The sequence below is a fragment of the Erinaceus europaeus genome, chromosome X, assembly GCF_950295315.1.
Source record: "Erinaceus europaeus chromosome X, mEriEur2.1, whole genome shotgun sequence".
NCBI classification, from domain to species: domain Eukaryota; kingdom Metazoa; phylum Chordata; class Mammalia; order Eulipotyphla; family Erinaceidae; genus Erinaceus; species Erinaceus europaeus.
Genome location: NC_080185.1, coordinates 76,515,615 through 76,535,151, shown reverse-complemented (window position 1 = coordinate 76,535,151; position 19,537 = coordinate 76,515,615). Strand labels below are relative to the sequence as shown.

At 37.7% G+C, this 19,537-nt stretch overlaps 1 protein-coding gene across 1 annotated transcript in view; it reads right to left on the bottom strand.

Moving 5' to 3' along the window:
- The window catches only part of TEX11 (testis expressed 11), a 358,449-nt gene that overhangs the window by 306,225 nt on the left and 32,687 nt on the right, over positions 1–19,537 (bottom strand). Inside the window, exons 3-5 of the mRNA XM_060183291.1 lie at positions 17,582–17,661; positions 2,155–2,235; positions 1,945–2,064 (exon numbers count right to left, since the gene is read on the bottom strand). Of these exons, the coding sequence (XP_060039274.1) occupies positions 1,945–2,064; positions 2,155–2,235; positions 17,582–17,661 (281 nt within the window). The remainder of the gene's footprint in view (positions 1–1,944; positions 2,065–2,154; positions 2,236–17,581; positions 17,662–19,537) is intronic.

The following is a 19,537-nucleotide window of genomic DNA, read 5'->3' as shown; positions in this document are numbered from 1 at the left end:
TCTATGGTTTTCTTAATGTCTCCTTTCTTAAATAAAAAAAGTGCATCTGAAACTGTAGCCAAATGAGGCATTATGCTCCCAGAAAAGTCTCAAGGAACAGTACAAGCAATTTAGTAACTATTGAGTCATTCTAAAGGAAAAGGTGGGAAGATTCAACCAGACATTGTGAATGCTGGAGATAGAGTTCATCTGCTGGAATATGGAGGCTACAGGGGCTGAGCAGTGGAGCACCTGGTTGCATGCACACATTACCATGTAAAACGACCCTACCTGCAGGGAGGAAACTTCACAAGTGGTAAAGCAAGGCTGAAGATAACTCTTTTTTCTCTCTCTTTCTATCATCTCTCCCATCTCAATTACTCTCAAATTACCTATCAACTAAAAAGAAAGGGGTAAAAAGAGAGAAATGGCTACTGTGAGTGGTAAATTTGTTTTTCAAGCATGGCATCAAACCCCAGTGATAACTCTGGTGACCATAAAAAAATTTTAATTAGAGAATATGGAGGCATCAAAGTGGTTCTAAATGACAATGATTATTTCTTATTTAGAAATAATAACATGTTTAGAAAGTATCCAAACTGAAATAAATTCCATTGAATGGGCAGTTCTGAAATCTTACATTGTGTAATAATTACAATAACTATACAATAATATAATAAATTAATGATATTAAAAACAAAACAAAATGATCCCAGGGGCTCAAACCTCAATCAATTACATGGCAAAGCAGAAGCCCTCACAGTTGAGTTATCTCACTAATCCCTAGTGGGGGTAATGTATTAACCTTCAGATACAAAACATGTGTAGAATGCCAAGTATAATAGCTCACAAAAAGAGAATGATTTCTGATTTTCTTATAAAAGTTATATCTCATTACACTTTTACATCTACATATTTAGGAGACTTCCAGAAGTATGGCTATGAAATAGCAGCAGCTGCATTTTTCTCTCCCTGATCAACTAGGAATAGCAAAGAAGATTAGAATGCAACAAACTAAGACAAGATCACTTCTGGAACCCACCAAGCCACAGGTGAGTGCAAACACATGTGGCTCATGGACAAAGAGATTCCTGGGAATAAAAGCCCATATGCAGAAGCAGCTGGTACCAGTCCAGCTAAGTTTTATTAACAAAAAGGCTGCTGAAGGGAAGAGAAAATCACCTAAAACACATCAATTTACAACTGCAAGTTTCCATTGCTGCTACCTCTCAGAGGCTGGAAGGTAAACCCTATAGTGACATGGGGGTGTGTGAAGAGAACTGACCAAGTGATTCAGGGGGTGGTCTGGAGGTATGGATATGTAGTAGACACTTTTCCACAATTTTCTCTTGATAAGTTATGGAACATGGTGATTAATTGCCTCAGAACCCATGAAATACAAACAGGATTTATTCATAAACTCACAGGGTCAAAAAGAGCACTGCTTGGCTGGGCTCTGGCTGATGGTAGAGTAGGGTGGGGGGGAGACTGGACACATATAACCATTGAAATATCTATCCCCCACCCTGTTTCGTCTGATTAGGCAAAAAAAATCTACTTATACTTAAAAAGCCCTCAGGCTCCCATAACCTGCAGGGAAGATAAAGAACATAACAATATAAGAAAGTTTCACAGCCACTGTACTTCACTCGCCCTGGGGATTAAGTTAACATTGAAATAACTATTAAGATTTGCAGCTGTGAACTTTTAAGTACCTTATTTAGGCACAAGCCATTCCAGGCAACTGTGCTCAGTGGATTGAAAAGTAGTGAGAGAAGGTCGTCATAACACACCAAATACAATAGTTAAACCGAGAAGAAACATTGGAGAAATCAATCAGTACAGAAGTCCAGATAAAAGTCCCCCAAAAGTAGAACATAAGAATGAGGACAGCATCCAAACACTAATAGTTATGTTTGCACATTTAAATGGCCCAAATGAATACCTGGTGCATAGGATACTTACTGACTCTGCCTGGTAAGAAAGCACTGTGACTATGTCCCCCTCCACAACGATTCTCTGTTCAGTCAAATTGGCCTGAGTGGAGTTAGTCTGCATTAACCGAGTATGCTGTTGCTCCAGACTCTGTAAAATAAAAGCACAATAGAATAAACTTATAGCAATAATCATAATAGTTATTAATAATCACCAATATAAAAACCAACAATAACTTACAACCATAGCAGCTTGAAATAATTCATCAGAATTTGGGGCATTTCCAATACCCAGCCATCCTTTTCCAGTTTTCATATTCATCTAGAAGACAGAATTAGAAAAAATATGTATTCATTTTTATTCTTTATTAGTGATATGGTATTTATTTACAACATTATGAGATAACAGGAGTATAATTTCACACCTTTCCCATAACTAGAGTTCTGTGTCCCCATTCCCTCCACTGGAAGCTATTGCAGTTTTCCCAAGGTTGCAGATATGGGTTGACTATTATTTCTATAACTATTTGTCTATATTTGTATATATTTGCCCAATTTTTCCATAGTCCTATCTTCTCCTCCTTTCTAAACCACATCTATGCCAATTGCTACATCTGAATGTCTTTCCTTTTTTCCTCTTCTCTCTCTGGGTCTTGGGTGGTCTTAATGGAATTGGAGTTTAGAGTCCTCTGGTCACCTTCCCATAACATTGCTTCTTGTCTAGGAGTATGAACCAGCATTCTTTATGCATCATGAGGGAGCGATGACCCAGGAACTAAGGCGGCAAAACAATACAAATCTTTATTCATTCGAATGCCCCAGAGTCAGGTGCTAGCACACCTGGTTAAGCCACATGGCACCAACCACAATGGCCAGTGTCAGCCTCTCAGTCTGTCTGCCCGCCCTCCTCCTGGTCGGGACACTGAAGAGACAAGACAGAAATGGAAGTGGCTTGACAATACCGTACATGGTTAGGAAACGGGTGAAGAAAGGGGCTCGGAATGGTATGGACCTCCCCAGCAACTGTTGCTAGGGGTTCAACTGGCAGGATTAGCAATACCCTGCAGGGATTTAGGAAGGAGACCTTTAGTCATTTGAAAATAAAGCAGAAGATTGAGATGTAGACAATAAAGGGATGGGACATAGTAGCAGGGAATGTAGGGTGGAGCAGGTTTAACAAGACTATTGGGCTCTGGCAGGAAGATGCAGGATGTTTTTGTGGGGGAGGGAAGACTTACATGACCACCAACCTTTTGAGGTTTATGTGTCCCCGTTTTGTTCAACCCCTCCGTAGAGAGGGAGACTTACCAGGTGAACTCACCTCTCAGGTCAAGCCTTGCCAGGCTCCGTCACATCCCCACAACCTCCCTGCATAGAAGGTGGAAGTTCTGGCTTCTGTAATAGATTCTCTGCTGGACATGGGCATTGGCAGGTCAATCCATACCCCCACCTGTTTATTTTTTTGTTTGACAAGAACATTCTCAGGTTGTGACAAGGATTGAATCTGGCACCTCAAATATGCCAGTACTGTATATATACTCTTTTTTTTCCTTTCTTTTACCAGAACACTGTTCAACTCTGGCTTATGGCAGCACAGGGGGTTTACATATATGCCAATACTGTGAACTACCTCCTGCACTATCTCAACAGCAAAGAAATGGATAAGGCAAAAAAAATAACCTGGCACCATGGCATCCCTAATATGCACAAAAGTGAAAAATGTGGAATCATCCTTGATATGAGTAATAGAAACATCACACAGCCAAACTTCCATAGAATTTACCAAATACATCATCTTCACTCCCCTGCAGGGATGAACAGTGAGTAGAAACTGCCAGTCATCTTTTTTTTTTCTCTCTCTCTCCAGGGTTATTGCTGGACTCAGTGCCTGCACCATGAATCCACCACTCCTGGAGGCCATTTTTTCGCCCTTTTGTTGCCCTTGTTGTTGTAGCCTCACTGTGGTTATTATTATTGCCATTGTTGATGTTGTTCTTGATGTTGTTCGTTGTTGGATAGGACAGAGAGAAATGGAGAGAGGAGGGGAAGACAGAGAGGGGGAGTGAAAGACAGACACCTACAGACCTGCTTCACCGCCTGTGAAGTGACTCCCCTGCAGGTGGGGAGCCCGGGGCTCCAACCGGGATCCTTAAGCCAGTCCTTGCGCTTTGTGTCACATGCACTTAACCTACTGTGCCACCGCCGACCCCCGCCAGTCATCTTTTCTTCAGATATTAGATTCAAATTACAATAAATGGCATGGCATAGTATTCACAGAAGACAATAAAATAATCTTGAATCAATTATAAGCAAAAATAACCAAACAACTGAGGGAAACCAACAGCATGAATGAGTATCACACTCCATAAACAAAAGAATGGATTCTGTAGGAAACAAAATTAATAAAACTTAGTAAAGGTTAACAAAGAGACATGCCATTATTATCCATAGGATTAATGAATAGTGGCAATCAAAGAAATGCTCTTTTTTGTTGGGTAATTGTGCAGATGTGGTCACATCCACCATGTTGTCCCCTGGGTATTGTCAATTCCCCATGAGAGTTGATACAATAATCCCGAGTGCCTTGTTTACTCCTCCCTCTTCCCATTCCTATGAGAGCTGTAATCCTATCCCGGAGTGCCTTGTTTCCTAGCCAATCACATCCCGACTTGTCACTTCCAGAATTTCTCCCATAAAAGCCCTTTTTCTTCTGCCCCTCCCTTTCTTAGCCCCTTCACTTCGGTGACAGGACATAGAGGAGGGTTGCTACACATAGCAGGTGGCAGCCATTTTGCTAGCTCCACGTGGCCGAACCGCTGTGCTATCTCCCAACTCTGAGGTGCCTGTGTGAATAAAGATTTGTGTTCCCTCTTAGCTTCGATGAACCTCTCTCCCCCACGACACAGCCCGACACTTTTTTATATCAATAAGGCCAAAAGTTGAAGTTGGAAGGTTACAGATGAGATAATCAGAGCACCACTTCTGCTTATACAACAAGAATCAAACTCGGGGAGTGATACATATATTCCCTGCATTTTACGTGTTGAACCACCTCCCCAGTCACCCTCTTCCAACCTTACTGGTGTCCTCAAAGGAAGAAATTGTGATACCCAAAGGGACAACACATGACAGAGTGAGAAGACAGTCAACCACGAGCCAAAGAGGGATGATTCAGAGGAAACTAAACTAGCTAACATCTTGAATATTTCATCAATATATTTATTTATTTTATAATAACTAGTGATTTAATAGTGACTTACAAGATTACAAAATAATATGGGTATATTTATACATCACTCCCACCACCAAGTTCTGTTCCCCCAACCTCCTCTAATAGTAACCACATAGTTCTCCCAAAATCGAAGAACACCTTGACTTTAAAAGTATTTCAGAAAATAAATTTCTTATTTAAATAACTTATTTATGACAGCCTAGCAAACTAATACAGTGATACAAGCATATTATCAGCATATATGCAGTTAACAGTAGAAACAGAAATTATTATAATTAAGAGCCCTAAAATGGAGAAGAACGTGCACAAGGAAATTCACTGTAACATCCAAAGTCCATTGGCACTACTCTGCAGTTTGAAAAGATGACATTGTTTCCTTCAAGAAAAAATGTATGAAACTGGAGATGATCATGCTTAGTGAAGTAAGGAGGGTAAAGACAAACACCAGATAGTTTCATTTTATGCGGAATATAGAGAATTGGATTATATGACCTTGAAAAAAAAACAAATTATCTTTAAGACTTTGTCAGAACTATGGAGGAAGAACTATGGGAAGAGGGGACAAAACTGGTGGTAGGCGCAGTGTAGAACTACACCCCTGTAACCTTATAATCTTGTAAACCATTATTAAATAACCAATAAAAATATTTTCTCCCATTTACTATTAACCATTATTCCCCCAGCAAAAAATATAACTCAGGGGCCAGGTGGCACACCTGGTTGAGCACACACTTTACAATGCGCAAGAACCCAGGCTCAAGCCCCTAGACCTTACCTGCAGAGGGAAAGCTTCACAAGTGGTGAAGCAGTGCTGCAGGTGTATCTGTTGCTCTCTATCTCCCCCTTCCTCTCAATTGCTGGCTGTATCAAATAAATAAAGGTATTAAAATTTTAAAAGATAACTCAAAATTAGATAAAAGATATTAATGACTTGTACAAGAGGAGAAAAAGTTCATTAAAGAGAAATGGCTACATATTATAAGGCACACACACACACCTACTGAATACTATACAACTACTTTTAAGTGAGGACTCTGTATAATGCTATGTTGTGATCTCCAGGATATAGTACTAAATGGTAATTTTTTTAAAGGTGAAGAAAAGGATATATGGAACGCTACTACCGATCTAAGTACTTTATAAAGAAGGAGATATGAAGATATACTGATAACTTATATGTGAAAACAAAAGTATAGATGCTAAAATAAATGAAGTAGCTATCTATAGAGAAGGGGCACAACATGAATATACTTATGAATATACTTCTTTTAGCAAACTTGGCTTCAGAATCATATAATTAGCTATTTTACATGATTTTAAATTCTATTAAATAAGGGAGAAAGTCATTAAAAATCATAAGTAAGGACTGGGTGATGACTCATCTAGTAGAGTGCACATATTACAATGATCATGGACCCAGGTTCAAGTCCCCAGTCTTTACCTTCAGGGGGAAAGCTTTGCAAATGGTGAAGGAAGGCTACAGGTGTCTCTCTGCCTTTCTCCATCTATATCTCCTCCTTCCCTCTTGATTTCTGGCTGTCACTATCCAATAATAAAGATAATTTAAAAAATCAGAAATATGAACAAATGAGTCCACCTATGTATCAATTCATTAGCTTAATCATAGAGAAATTATTTCAAGTAATTTTCAAACAAAAGTTTTTCCAAGTTCCCATTTCAATTCTCTAGATTCCATTATGGAATATTTGTCTTTAACCTCATTACTTATTTTGCTAAGCATAATCGCCTCCAGTTCCATCCATTCTGTCCCCAAGGACACAATATCATTGTCAAGTGTGGAGCAGGCAAGTACAACTATGCTCCCGTTTATTGTTTCCAGTAGAGCCTTTTAACATGTCAGCTGATACAGTCAGCTTAGACATGTGCAGTAGTCAGTCAAGTGGTTATATAAGATATGCAGTGTCAGCATTACATAAGATATGCATGCCAAGTGCAAAAAGTACTGGAAGCAACACAAGCTTTGAGCTAGCAAGACACAAATCTTGAGCCAAGGCTGCATCCAGAAGCTAAGGCTACCATCCAGGCTTTGCACTAAAGTGTGATCCAGCCTGCACTTGGTGGTTTAGCCCACAATCATCTTTTGTTGAACAGTAACAAAATTTATATATATATATATATATATATATATATATATAATTTTTATATCTCCATATAGAATTTATATATATATACATATAGAGAGAATTTCTATATATCTTTGCCTACTGTGAATAGTGCAGCTATGAACACAGGGGTGCATATGACCCTTCATATTAATGTTTTCATATCATTTGGATAAATGCCTAGGAGTGATATTGCTGGATCACGAGATACTTCCATTGTTATTTAAAAACTCTCCATACAGTTCTCCAAAGGGACTGCATCATTTTGCATCCCCACCAACACTATAACGAATCTCCTTTTCTCCAAAACCTGGTCAACATTTGTTATTTCCAGTTTTATGTAGGCCATTCTTACATGGTGAGGAGGAATCTCAGTGTATTATCAATTTTCATTCTCTAATGATTAAGTGAAGTGGAGCATTTCTTCATATATCTGTAGGCCATCTCTTTTTCAAACTGTCTATTCATTTCTTTGGCCCACTTTTATTGAATGATTCTTCTTTTATTAAGATGTATGAGTTCTTTATAGATGCTTGGTATCAACTGCTTGTCAGATATGTGTTATGCAAATATTATCTCCCAGTTACTGGGTTGCCTGGTTATCCTTGTGTAGTTTGCTTTTGACTTGTAGAAGCTTTTTAGTTTGATGTAGTCCCATTCGTTTACTCTTATTTTCTTTTTTATTTATTTTTTAAATTTTTTGTTAATATTCATTTATTCTTTTTTGTTGCCCTTCTTTTTTATTGTTGTAGTTATTGTTGTTGTTATTATTAATGTCGTCATTGTTGGATAGGACAGAGAGAAATGGAGAGAGGAGGGGAAGACAGAGAGGAGGAGAGAAAAACAAACACCTGCAGACCTGCTTCACCACTTGTGAAGTGACTCCCCTGTAGGTGGGGAGCCTGGGGCTCGAACTGGTCCTTATGCCTGTCATTGCGCTTTGTGCCACCTATTAGTTTCTGATCTTATATCCAGGTTATTGATCCCTGTTGAACCCAGTTTGGTGCACGGTGTTAAGTGGTGGTCTAATTTCATTTTTCTATATGTGGTATTCCAGTTTTCCCAGCATCATTTATTGAAGAGACCTTTCTCCTACTGAATAGTTTAGGGCCCTTTATTATATATTATGTGGATGTCTATGTGTGCATTTATTTCTGGGCCCCTGACTATGTTTTATTGATCCAAGCATCCATTTTGAATTCCAGTACCATGTGGTTTTAATTACTATTACTTTCTAGTATACACTGATGTTGGGGAGCGTGATACCTTTTTTCCCTTTTATTCTCAGGAGTGCTTTGGCTATTGGTGACATTTTGTCCTTTCACATAAATTTTTGGATAAGCTGTTCAACTTCTTGAAGATTGCCATTGGGATTTAATATTTAATATTGTTTTAATAATATTTATTCTTCCAATCTGTGAATAGGTATATTCTTCCATTTCTTTGTAATATTCTCTATTTCAACATTGCATTATAGCTTTCATTGTAAGGACCCTTCACCTCCATGTAAGATTCACTCCAAGGTATATATTTTTTTCACTTTGGGGGAGTTTAGTGATTTACAGTACAGTTGCTGACTCAAAGGTATAACCTCTCATCTCCCCATAACAAATGTCTGTAAGACACTCTCTCCCACAACTTAGGTCCTTTCCCACCATCAATCACCAGGACTTCAGAGTCCCTCTATCCCATCTCTTCCTTTCCTTCCCCAGAGTTCATTGCTTTGAATAAACCACACCCAGTCCAAGTTTCATCTTATATTTCCCTTTACTGTCCTTGTCTTAAGTTCTGCATACAAGTGAGATTATCTGTATTTCTCCTTCTATTTATGGTTTATCTCACACAACATACCTTCTAGAACTGCCCAAAATATGGCAAAGGAGGTGACTTAATCATTTTAACAGCTGTATAGTATTCTTTGTGTATAAATACCACAATTTTCTTAGAGACTCATCTGTCACTGAGCATCTGGGCTGCTTCCATATTTGGACTACAACAAATTGTGCTGCTAGAAACAGGTGTACACAGGTCTCTTCAGATAAGTGTCTATGTTTCCTGTGAATACATCCCCAAGAGAGGAACTGATAGTTAATACAGTTGATCCATTTCTAGTGTTCTTATGAGTCTCCAGGATGTTTTCTTTTTTATTTTTTAATTATATCTATTTATTTATTGGATAGAGATAGACAGAAATTGAGAGGGGAGGAGACAGAGAGGGAAAGAGACAGAGAAACACCCGCAGCCCTTACCACTTGCAAAGGGGGCTCAAACCCGCATCCTTGAGCACTGTAACGTGCATTCAACCAGGTGTGCCACCACCTGACCCCTCTCCAGGCTGTTTTCCACAAAAGCTGGGCCAACTTATATTCCCACCAGCAATTTAGCCTCTACAACATGGTGTTTCTCTCTTTTCTAATGGATGACTGCTCATAGTTGTGAAATGCCATCTCATTGTTTTTATCTGAATTTCCCTGAGATCACCAGTGACTGTGAGCATTTTTCACACACACACACACACACACACACACACACACACACACACACACACACACACATACACACACAACTGTTAGAGAAGATTCTGTCCATGTCCTCCCCCACCACAATTTTGGGTGCTTTTTATTGCTGAGTTTGGTTAATTCTTCATGTGTTTTAGTTATTAACACTTTTCTAATGTATGTTCCAAGGTATTTTATCTTTTTGGGTTTGATTGTAAATAGGATTGAGTCCATAAATTCCCTTCCCTTTGATTCATTGTTTATAGAGTTGTCCCTAGCAACTTCACACTTCAACTTTTGAGGCTTCAATCTATCATAGTTTTTTGAAATATATCCATTAAAAAGATGATCAAGAGAGTTAGTGCTTGGTTGTCTGAGTCAATTATACACCCCTGTATTACAATTGAAGTTAAAATTATTCTATGTATGGACTGTAGGCCTATATATTTGAGTACTCCCATAAATACTTCAATGCCAGGTGCAGCTGCTTGGCCACTCCGTGTGTGTTTAAAATTGAGTGTGGTGAAATCAAGTCAAACAGTGGATGTTTCTCTCATATGCACTTCTACATCACTAAGCATCAGAAGCATCTTTGCTCTTGTAAGTATTTACCTCATAATGGCTCCTAAACGTGCTACATATTCTAAGCTTTCTGACAATGAAACTAAGCACTAGAGGAAGATGCTTGCCATGCAGGAGAAGGTGAAACTCTTGGATATGATCAAAGATGGCAAGAAAATCATGGAGTTTGCCCAACTTGAATGAGTCTACTGTTCACTCCATCCATAAAGATGAAAAGAACATCTGTGCAACAGCCACTGTCTCTTTCAACAAGGAAGTAAAGCTAAAGGGGTGTTATTTATGTCTAGAGGGCTCTAATAATGTTAAAAACCATATGTAGAGGTTGTACACAGGTTTTCTATGCTCTAACTATGAAAATATTCTATTTATAAATAAAAGAGTCCTACTTTGAGGAAATTCACTTACTGCAGTAGAGTCTGGAACTGATTAACCACAATAAACGAGGGACAACTGTATATAGAAATGACACAGATTTATGTGTACTCATTTTATAGCCTGCTACTTTATTGAATTAATGATTTCCAGTAGTTTTTGGTGATATTGTTCAGTTTCATCTAGGTACATTGTCATATCATCATCAAGTAGTGATAGTTTAATTTGTTCCATTTCTATATGCATTCCTTTGATATCTCTTTTTTTAAATATTTATTTTTTTATTTATTCCCTTTTGTTGCCCTTGTTGTTTTATTGTTGTAGTTATTATTGTTGTTGTCATTGTTGGATAAGACAGAGAGAAATGGAGAGAGGAGGGGAAGACAGAGGAGGAGAGAAAGATAAGACACCTGCAGACCTGCTTCACTGCCTGTGAAGCGACTCCCCTGCAGGTGGGGAGCCGGGGTTCGAACCGGGATCCTTATGCCGGTCCTTGTGCTTTGCGCCACCTGCACTTAACCCGCTGCGCTACCGTCTGACTCCCTGATATCTCTTTTTTTAATATTTTACTTATTAGATAGAGACAAAGAGAAATCCATAGGGGAAGGGAAGGTAGATAGGGAGAAAGAAAGATACCTGCAGCCCTGCTTCACCACTCATGAAGCTCCCCCCCAGCAGGTGGAGACCAAGGGATCTAACTTGGGTCCTTGTAGATTGTATCATGTGTGTTCTACCAGTTACACCACTGTCTAGCCCCTAATTTCTTTCTTTTTCTTTTCTTTTCTTCTTTTTATTCTATTTATTTATCTTTATTTACTGCCTGATTGTACTGGAATTATGCTGAATAATAGTGGTGATAGTGAACATCCTTGTCTGGTTCAAATTGTATGTGGTTTTCCCCCATTGAGTATAATGCTAGTTGTGGGTTTGTCATATATGTCCTTTATAATATGGAGGAATTTTCCTACTATTCTAAGTTTCTTTTTTCCTTTTTATAATTTAATTGGGTGTTTAATAATAGTTTCTAGTACAGTCTCACCCCAACTTGGATTCGTTTTTATCATCGTGCACTATGACCCAGCATCTTCTCCATTCTCTTCCTTCCCTTTCTTTTATTTTATTTTATTTATTTATTCCCTTTTGTTACCCTTGTTGTTTTTTTATTGTTGTAGTTATTATTGTTGTTGTTACTGATGTCATTGTTGGATAAGACAGAGAGAAATGGAGAGAGAAGGGGAAGACAGAGAGGGGGAAAGAAAGACAGACACCTGCAGACCTGCTTCACCGCCTGTGAAGCAACCTCCTGCAAGTGGGGAGCCGGGGGCTCTAACCAGGATCCTTATGCAGGTCCTTGCGCTTCACGCCACATGCACTTAACCTGCTGCACTACCGCCCGACTCCCGCCTTCCTTTTCTTATTCAGAGTCCTTTGCTTTGGTGCAATACACAACATCTACATATTTGTCACTACCAATCCTACCTTGTTCCTAACCAGTAATATGGAGAAGGACAGAAACAGCTGTTCTGCTAACAGATAAAATAGACTTTCAGATAAAGAAGGTAATCAGAGGCAGAGATGAAAACTACGTAATGAATAAAAGATCAATAAAGCAAAAAGTCATAACCATCATCGATAGATAGATGATAGATAGATAGATAGATAGATAGATAGATAGATAGATAGATATAGATTCCTAGTATGGGTACACCCAAATATATAAATCAAGTAATAACTGACTTCAAGGGAGACAACAGGAAAACAAAAATAGTAGAGCTTAACAAACCACTCACAACAAGAGACAGGTCACTGGAAAAAAAGAATCAAGGAAATAGTGGCCTTTAATGAAGTCATAGATGTAATGAACTTAGCAAATATGTTCAGAACATTTCATTCCAAAACAAAAGAATATACATTCTTCTGAAGTACACAGGAACATGCATGAGGATTGACTAATTTGGGGGGACAAAAAGACAGCCTTAATAATTATGTGACTATGAAAATCATAAAAAAGTATATTTTCAGTAGGCTGGGGGTATGGACCTGCCTACATCCATCTCCAACAGAGAAGCAATTACATAAACCAGAACTCCTTCTTTCTGTACCCCAAAAAGAATTTTGATCCATACTCCCACAAGGGGAAATGTTAAGGGAAGATGACTCAAGGGTTCTGAACTCCAGTTCCACTAGGACCCAGAACTTTTGTGACAAGGAATATTTGTTTTTGCACCATCAGTGAGAAAGAAGAGATTCTGGAGAAACATGAGGAAGCCAGACACTGTTTTGCTTATCTAAGAGGGAAGAGGAAAAAGGAAAGACAATTATGGGATGATTTCAATCATAAGTGAAATATAGAGAATTAAAACACATGAACTTGAAGAAATAAATTGTGTGTGTGCGTGTGTGTGTGTGTGTGTGAGAGAGAGAGAGAGAGAGAGATTAACTATGATCTTGGAAGAACTATGGTGGTTACCATTGGGAGTGGGGAATACACAGAATTCGGTGGCGGGAGTACTGTGGAATTATAACCCTATTATCTTATAAATTTATACTCAGTATTAAATCAATAATAAAAATTTAAAAAAACAAGAAAGTTCCTTTTCTGACCATGAAAGTATAAAAAGAAAGGAAGAAATACAAAATAGTCCCAATATATGGAGACTAAGCAATATGCTTCACAATAACACCTGGGCCACTAAAGAAATCAAAACAGAGATTAAAAATTACTTGGTCATAGAACCTTAACTGGAATTGGTATGTTGCGCCAAAGTAAAAGACTCTGGGGTGGGAGGGGGGAGAGTACTGGTCAGTGTGTCTATTCATGTTCCAGTACATGATGAGTGGCTGAGAAAGTTGTGGTATATATACACAATGGAATACTACTCAGCTATTAAAAATAGTGACTTCACCATTTTCAGTCGATCTTGGATGGAACTTGAAAAATTCATGTTAAGTGAAATAAGTCAGAAACAGAAGGATAAATATGAGATTATCTCACTCTCAGGCAGAAGTTGAAAACAAGATCAGAAGAGAAAACACAAGTAGAACCTGAACTGGAATTAGCGTATTACACCAAAGTAAGACTCTAGGGTGTGGGGGGGAGAATACAGGTCCAAAAAGGATGACAGAGGACCTCATGGGGGTTGTATTGTTATATGGAAAACTGGGAAATGTTATGCATGTACAAACTATTGTATTTACTCTTGAATGTAAAACATTAATTCTCCAATTAAGAAATTTAAAATAATTAAATTAAATTTAAAAAATTGCTTGGAAAACACAAAAATAAAGAGATTACTAGTCAACCTTATGTGATTTTAAAAATTCAGTCTTAACAGGGAAGTTTATAGCAATACAGACTCACATGAACAAAGAGAAAATATATCTTGTAAACTATCTAACATGACAACTAAATCAACAGTAAGAGAAACCAAACAGAAAGAGACCCAAAAGCCAACAGGAGGATGTAAGTAGTTTTTTAAAAAAGTAGAAATTAATGAAATAGAAACCAGAAAGACAATTCAAAATATTAGTGAGACAAAGAGCAGGTTTTTTAAGGATAAATGAAATAGGTAAACTATGAACTAGACTGACCAAAAAAAGAGTGAGCAGAGAGAAAGAGAGTATAAAGGGAGAGGATAAAAACAATCAGGGATAAAAGACATAAAATTACTACTGATGATAGGGAGATACAAAGGATCGTAGGAGAGTATTATGAATATATCTATGGAAATAAATTAGACAGTTTAGATGGTATGGGCTCATTCCTAGAATTATACCACCTGCCAAGTTTGACCCAAGAGGAAGTAGATAGCTTAAACAGAGCAGTCACTAGCAGAAATTTATTAATTGAAGAGGGAGAATCATTCCCAAACACATTATCATTAGATAAATGCAATTTAAACCTATACTAATATTCCTCCTCACACCTATGATAATGACATACATCAACAAAAAGAGACTGTCACACTGTTGGTAGGAATGCAAAATGGTTCAGCCCCTTTGGAAAACTGTGTGGGGAGTCCTTAACTTAATAACAATAGAAGTAATTTATGATCAAGCAACACCACTCCTAGACATTTAATCAAAGAATATAACAAAAATAACTTGAAGGGGTATGTGCACCTCTATGTTCATAGCTGCATTATTCACAATAGCTAAAATATGAAGACCAAGTGCCCATAAATACATCACTGGATATATGTTACAGAATATATATGCCATGCAATACTACTATGCAATAAAAAGACAATATTGTATCTTTTGGGACCAAATTGATGTGACTAGATGTGGTTGCACTTAGTGGATTAAGTAGAGGTAAAAGAAAAGTACCAGATGGTTTTGCTCACCTGTGGAATCTAGAGAACTGAAACAGTAACTTGCAAAAGAAAAAGTAAACAGTCTCTAAGACATTCTGAGAACTATGGTGGTTATTATTTAGAGTGAGGACATAGAACTTTGGTGGTGGATGTAGTATGGAACTTTAGCCTGTAATCTTACAACATTGTAGACTACAATTAATCACAAATAAAATATGACTTATTAAAGAGATAGCTAACCACGGGGCTGGGCAGTGTTGTACTTGGTTAAGCACACACATTACCATGTGCAAGGACCCAGGTTCAAGCCCCCCACTCCCCACCTGCAGAGGGGTGCTTCACTAATGGTGAAGCAGGTCTGCAAGTGTCTATTTTCCACTCTATTTCCCTTTCCCTTTTCAATTTCTCTCTGTCCTGTCCAATAAAATAGAAAAAAATGGAAAATATGACCACCAGGATCGGTGGATTTGAAGTGCTGGTACCAAGCCCCAGGGATAACTCAAGTGCCAACAAAAAATAAATAAATATTTTTTAAAAAACAGACTTCCCACATTCTGCACCCTATAAAAATTTTTGGTCCACACTCCCAAGATGACCAGAGGGCTCAGAACTCTATTTCCATCAGGACCCAAAGAGAGAAGGGAGGGGGACGCTCAAAAGTAGTAGGTGTGACTTAAAAAGGAAGAAAAGACAAGGTCATAGAAAAAATGGGCAGCCACACCTGAGGAAGATGGGTCCTGATATCAGGGCAGCTTGGAACGTTCCTACTCATGACTACAGAATGTGAGCTCAGATCTACAGGGATGCAGAGGTCACATCAGCTCCTAAGCTGAATATGGGCCCCAGACCAAATCAAATAGATGAGGTTTACAGTCAACAATATTTATATACCTTTCCCATATTTGGGAGCTGCTCTCTTCCCTGATCCAGCTTTCTGGTCCTTTTTCCAGTCATGATATCATCTCCCCAGACAATAACTTGGATCTACCTGTATATCAGATTTCAGGCTCAGGGGAAAAAAAAAACTAGTATAGCCACGGGCCCTTTGGAATATAACTAAAATATGCCTACCAACTATGTACAAAATGGAGACCTCCCCCCCCACAACTCTTCATCTACACTACTCCACGATTAGTCAACAACTTGATTGGCTTTATGTGTTAACTCTCTTTTCAGCCACCAGGTTCCAGATGCTACCATGATGCCAACCAGACTTCTCTAGACAGACAAGCCCACCAATGTGTCCTGGAGCTCCAATTCCTCTGAACCCCGCCCGACTAGGGAAAGAGAGAGGCAGGCTAGGAGTATGGATGGACCTGTCAGAGGGGAATCTATTACAAAAGCCAGATCTTCTGCCTTCTGCATCTCACAATGATCTTGGGTCCATATTCAAAGCTATCAGGAGAGAGGATGGGATAAGGAACTCAGGTGGTGGGGATTGTGTAGAATTGTACCCTCCTTATCACATGTTTTTTGCCAGTGTTTCCTTTTATAAATAAAAATTAAATAATTCACACACAAAAAAGAATATATATATACATATATACTGAGGGCTATGGTCTACACAGAGTACTTGAAATAAATCTATTTCCCCCTGACACATTGAACTAACAGTGATTTGTGTAATTATAAATTAATAGGAGTATAATTTACACCATTCCCACCACCAAAGGTCTGTGTCCCTCACCCACCCCCTAGATAACCAGTATAATTTTAAGGGATCATTTTTTATAGTGTAATTACACTAGAAATTTGGAGGTGAATATAATGAGTTTTATACACCCATAAAGATGACAAAGCTACATCCATGAAATTCTATAGTGTTCTAAAGCAATGATAAATTAATTAAAAATTTTTAAATAAATTTACATAATTTTTAAAGTCTCAGTTTTCAGACATGAAATTCTGTACTATATTTCTTATTTGCTCATTTTTCACTATTTCCATTAGTTAATGGATTGCTGGAAAAGTCATTATATCTTTTTCTATATTTTTATGCAAAAATGCATTTTCTTTATTTATTTATTGGATAGAAACGGCCAGAAATCAAGAAGGAAGGGGGTGATAGGGAGGGAGAGAGACAGAGAGACCCCTGCAGCCTGCTTCTCCACTTGCAAACCTTTCCTCCTGCAGGTGGGGACTGGGGGCTCAAACACCGGTCCTTACACATTATAACATGTGCGCTCAACCAGCTGTGCCACCACCCAACTCCACATCATGACTTCAACAACCCAATCACACCAAAAAACTATTAAGACTAAATAATACCACACCCTTTTTTTTGATGGAGAAACTGTTAGTCTAACAAGCTGAATATGAGAAAAGCAAAAAAATAAATTCTTAGAATCCAAATTATATATTCAATATAAACCCAGAAATCACTGTAACAGCAGCAATGTGTAGTACTGCTGAGATCATACTACTGAGATCTGTAATTATAGTACATAAAACTATCACAAAAGAAGCATAAATAGTACTAGAGGATATAACCTTCTTTTGACTATCTCATCGTATCTGTATTTTTCCTCAATTAATTAGAACTTACCAAAATCTTTCTTCTAATAGTTTCTTCTGAAATAGCTGGACCATCACACATATATATTAATTTGCAAGCAACATGGTGTGCTGTAAAACAATAATAAGATAACCATAAACACAAAATACTGATTCTCCTTTGATATACACTTATACTAACAAAAGATAAGCAAAGTCAAACTAGTTTCATTACTAAAAATAAGAATTTTGAAGGTGTTTAAAAATCAGTTTTCAAAATAAAATGTCATTGAAGTTATCAGAAGAGCATGTTTGAGCATGTTCAGAGTGGTATGGCCAAAGGCAACATGTAAATTATTGAATCAAGGGGCCTGGTGGTGGTTAAGTGCCTGGTTAAGTGACCATATTACCATGCACAAAGATCCAGGTTCAAGTACCCGGTCCCTACCTGCAGGAGGAAAGCTTCACAAGTGGTGAAGCAGTGATACAGGCATATCTCTCTCTCTCTCTCTCTCTCTCTCTCTCTCTCTCTCTCTCTCTCTCTCCTCTCTCTCTCAATTACTTTCTTTTTAAAAATTTATTGTCTTTTGTTTATTTATTTATTTATTGGATAGAGATAGCCAGAAATCAATAAGGAAAGAGTGACAGAGAAGGGAGAGAGACAGAGAGATATGCCTGTATCACTGCTTCACCATTCACAAAGATTTCCCCTTGCAGGTGGAGACTGGGTCTTTGCACATTACAACATGTGTGCTACCACTTGGCCCCCTGTCTCTGCTCTCTAATTCTCCCTCCCTCTGAATTTCTCTCTGTTCTATCAAAACAAATAAATAAAGTTTTTATAAATAAATCCTCTAAAACACATTGTTAAATTAGTTACCTTCTTACTGTTCCAATAAGATACTTAATTCTCAAGTTAATTTCCACAGGCCTTATATCCCAAAGATTCACAGAAGATACCTGGTTTCACATGATGATCTTATATGTGTCTACCTGTGCCTACCATGCAAGCAGTAAAATAACTGTAAGCAGAACTGTAATGTAAAGCTACCCAAAATCTGATGAGATTTCTGAACATCAGGATATTTTTACACTGTTATCCTAAAATAAGAAATTTTGTGACTATATTCTTTTCTGCAGGTGATGTGAAAACTATTAAAGTATAACTAAGAAAATGAATCTTCAACACACAATCCATTTTTTTTACTAAAAACAAGAAAATACATTTGAAGAATTGTAGCCTTTCCACATTTGTATTGTCTTTTATCACAAAACATAACCACTTCAAGTGGTCCAAAAAGTTTTACAACAAGTAGAACGACATATTTGCAAAGCTGAGTTCAACCCTGAGTACTGCATATGCCAGAATAATGCTGATTCTCTCTCTCCCTTTTCCTTTATCTCTCTCTTTAGATTCAATAAATAAATACATCTTGAAACATTTCAGGACCTTAACATGAAAGATATATTTGAAGATTCCATGCCATGGGCAAGATAAACAAAAATAAGATTGAATAAATGTCTATATCAAATTAAACAGCCTCTATACATCCAAAGAAAATTCCATAAGGATAAACAGGCACAAAACACTTCAGAAAATAAGTTCCTATCAAATATCTATAAAGAATTCATATAGTTCAACAAAAATAACAGCCAAATAAAAACAGTAGGCAGAAGATATGTTCTCTAAAGAAAAGATATGCATGGCCCACAGACATAAGCATTAATGTTCCACTTCACTCATCATTAGAAAAATGTAAATTAAAACCACATTGAGATTCTATTTCACACCTATGAGAACAGCCTTCATCAACAAAACAGAAAAGGTTAAGTGTTAGGAGGATGTGGAGAGATAGGAACCCTATTATACTGCTGGTGGGAATGCAAACCGATGCAGTCATTATGAAGAACTCAATATGTCAATAAGTCATTATGGAGAATCCTTAAACAAAAGTAAATGAAAATATCTTATGACCCAGCAATTTCGCTCTTAGACATTTATCCAAAA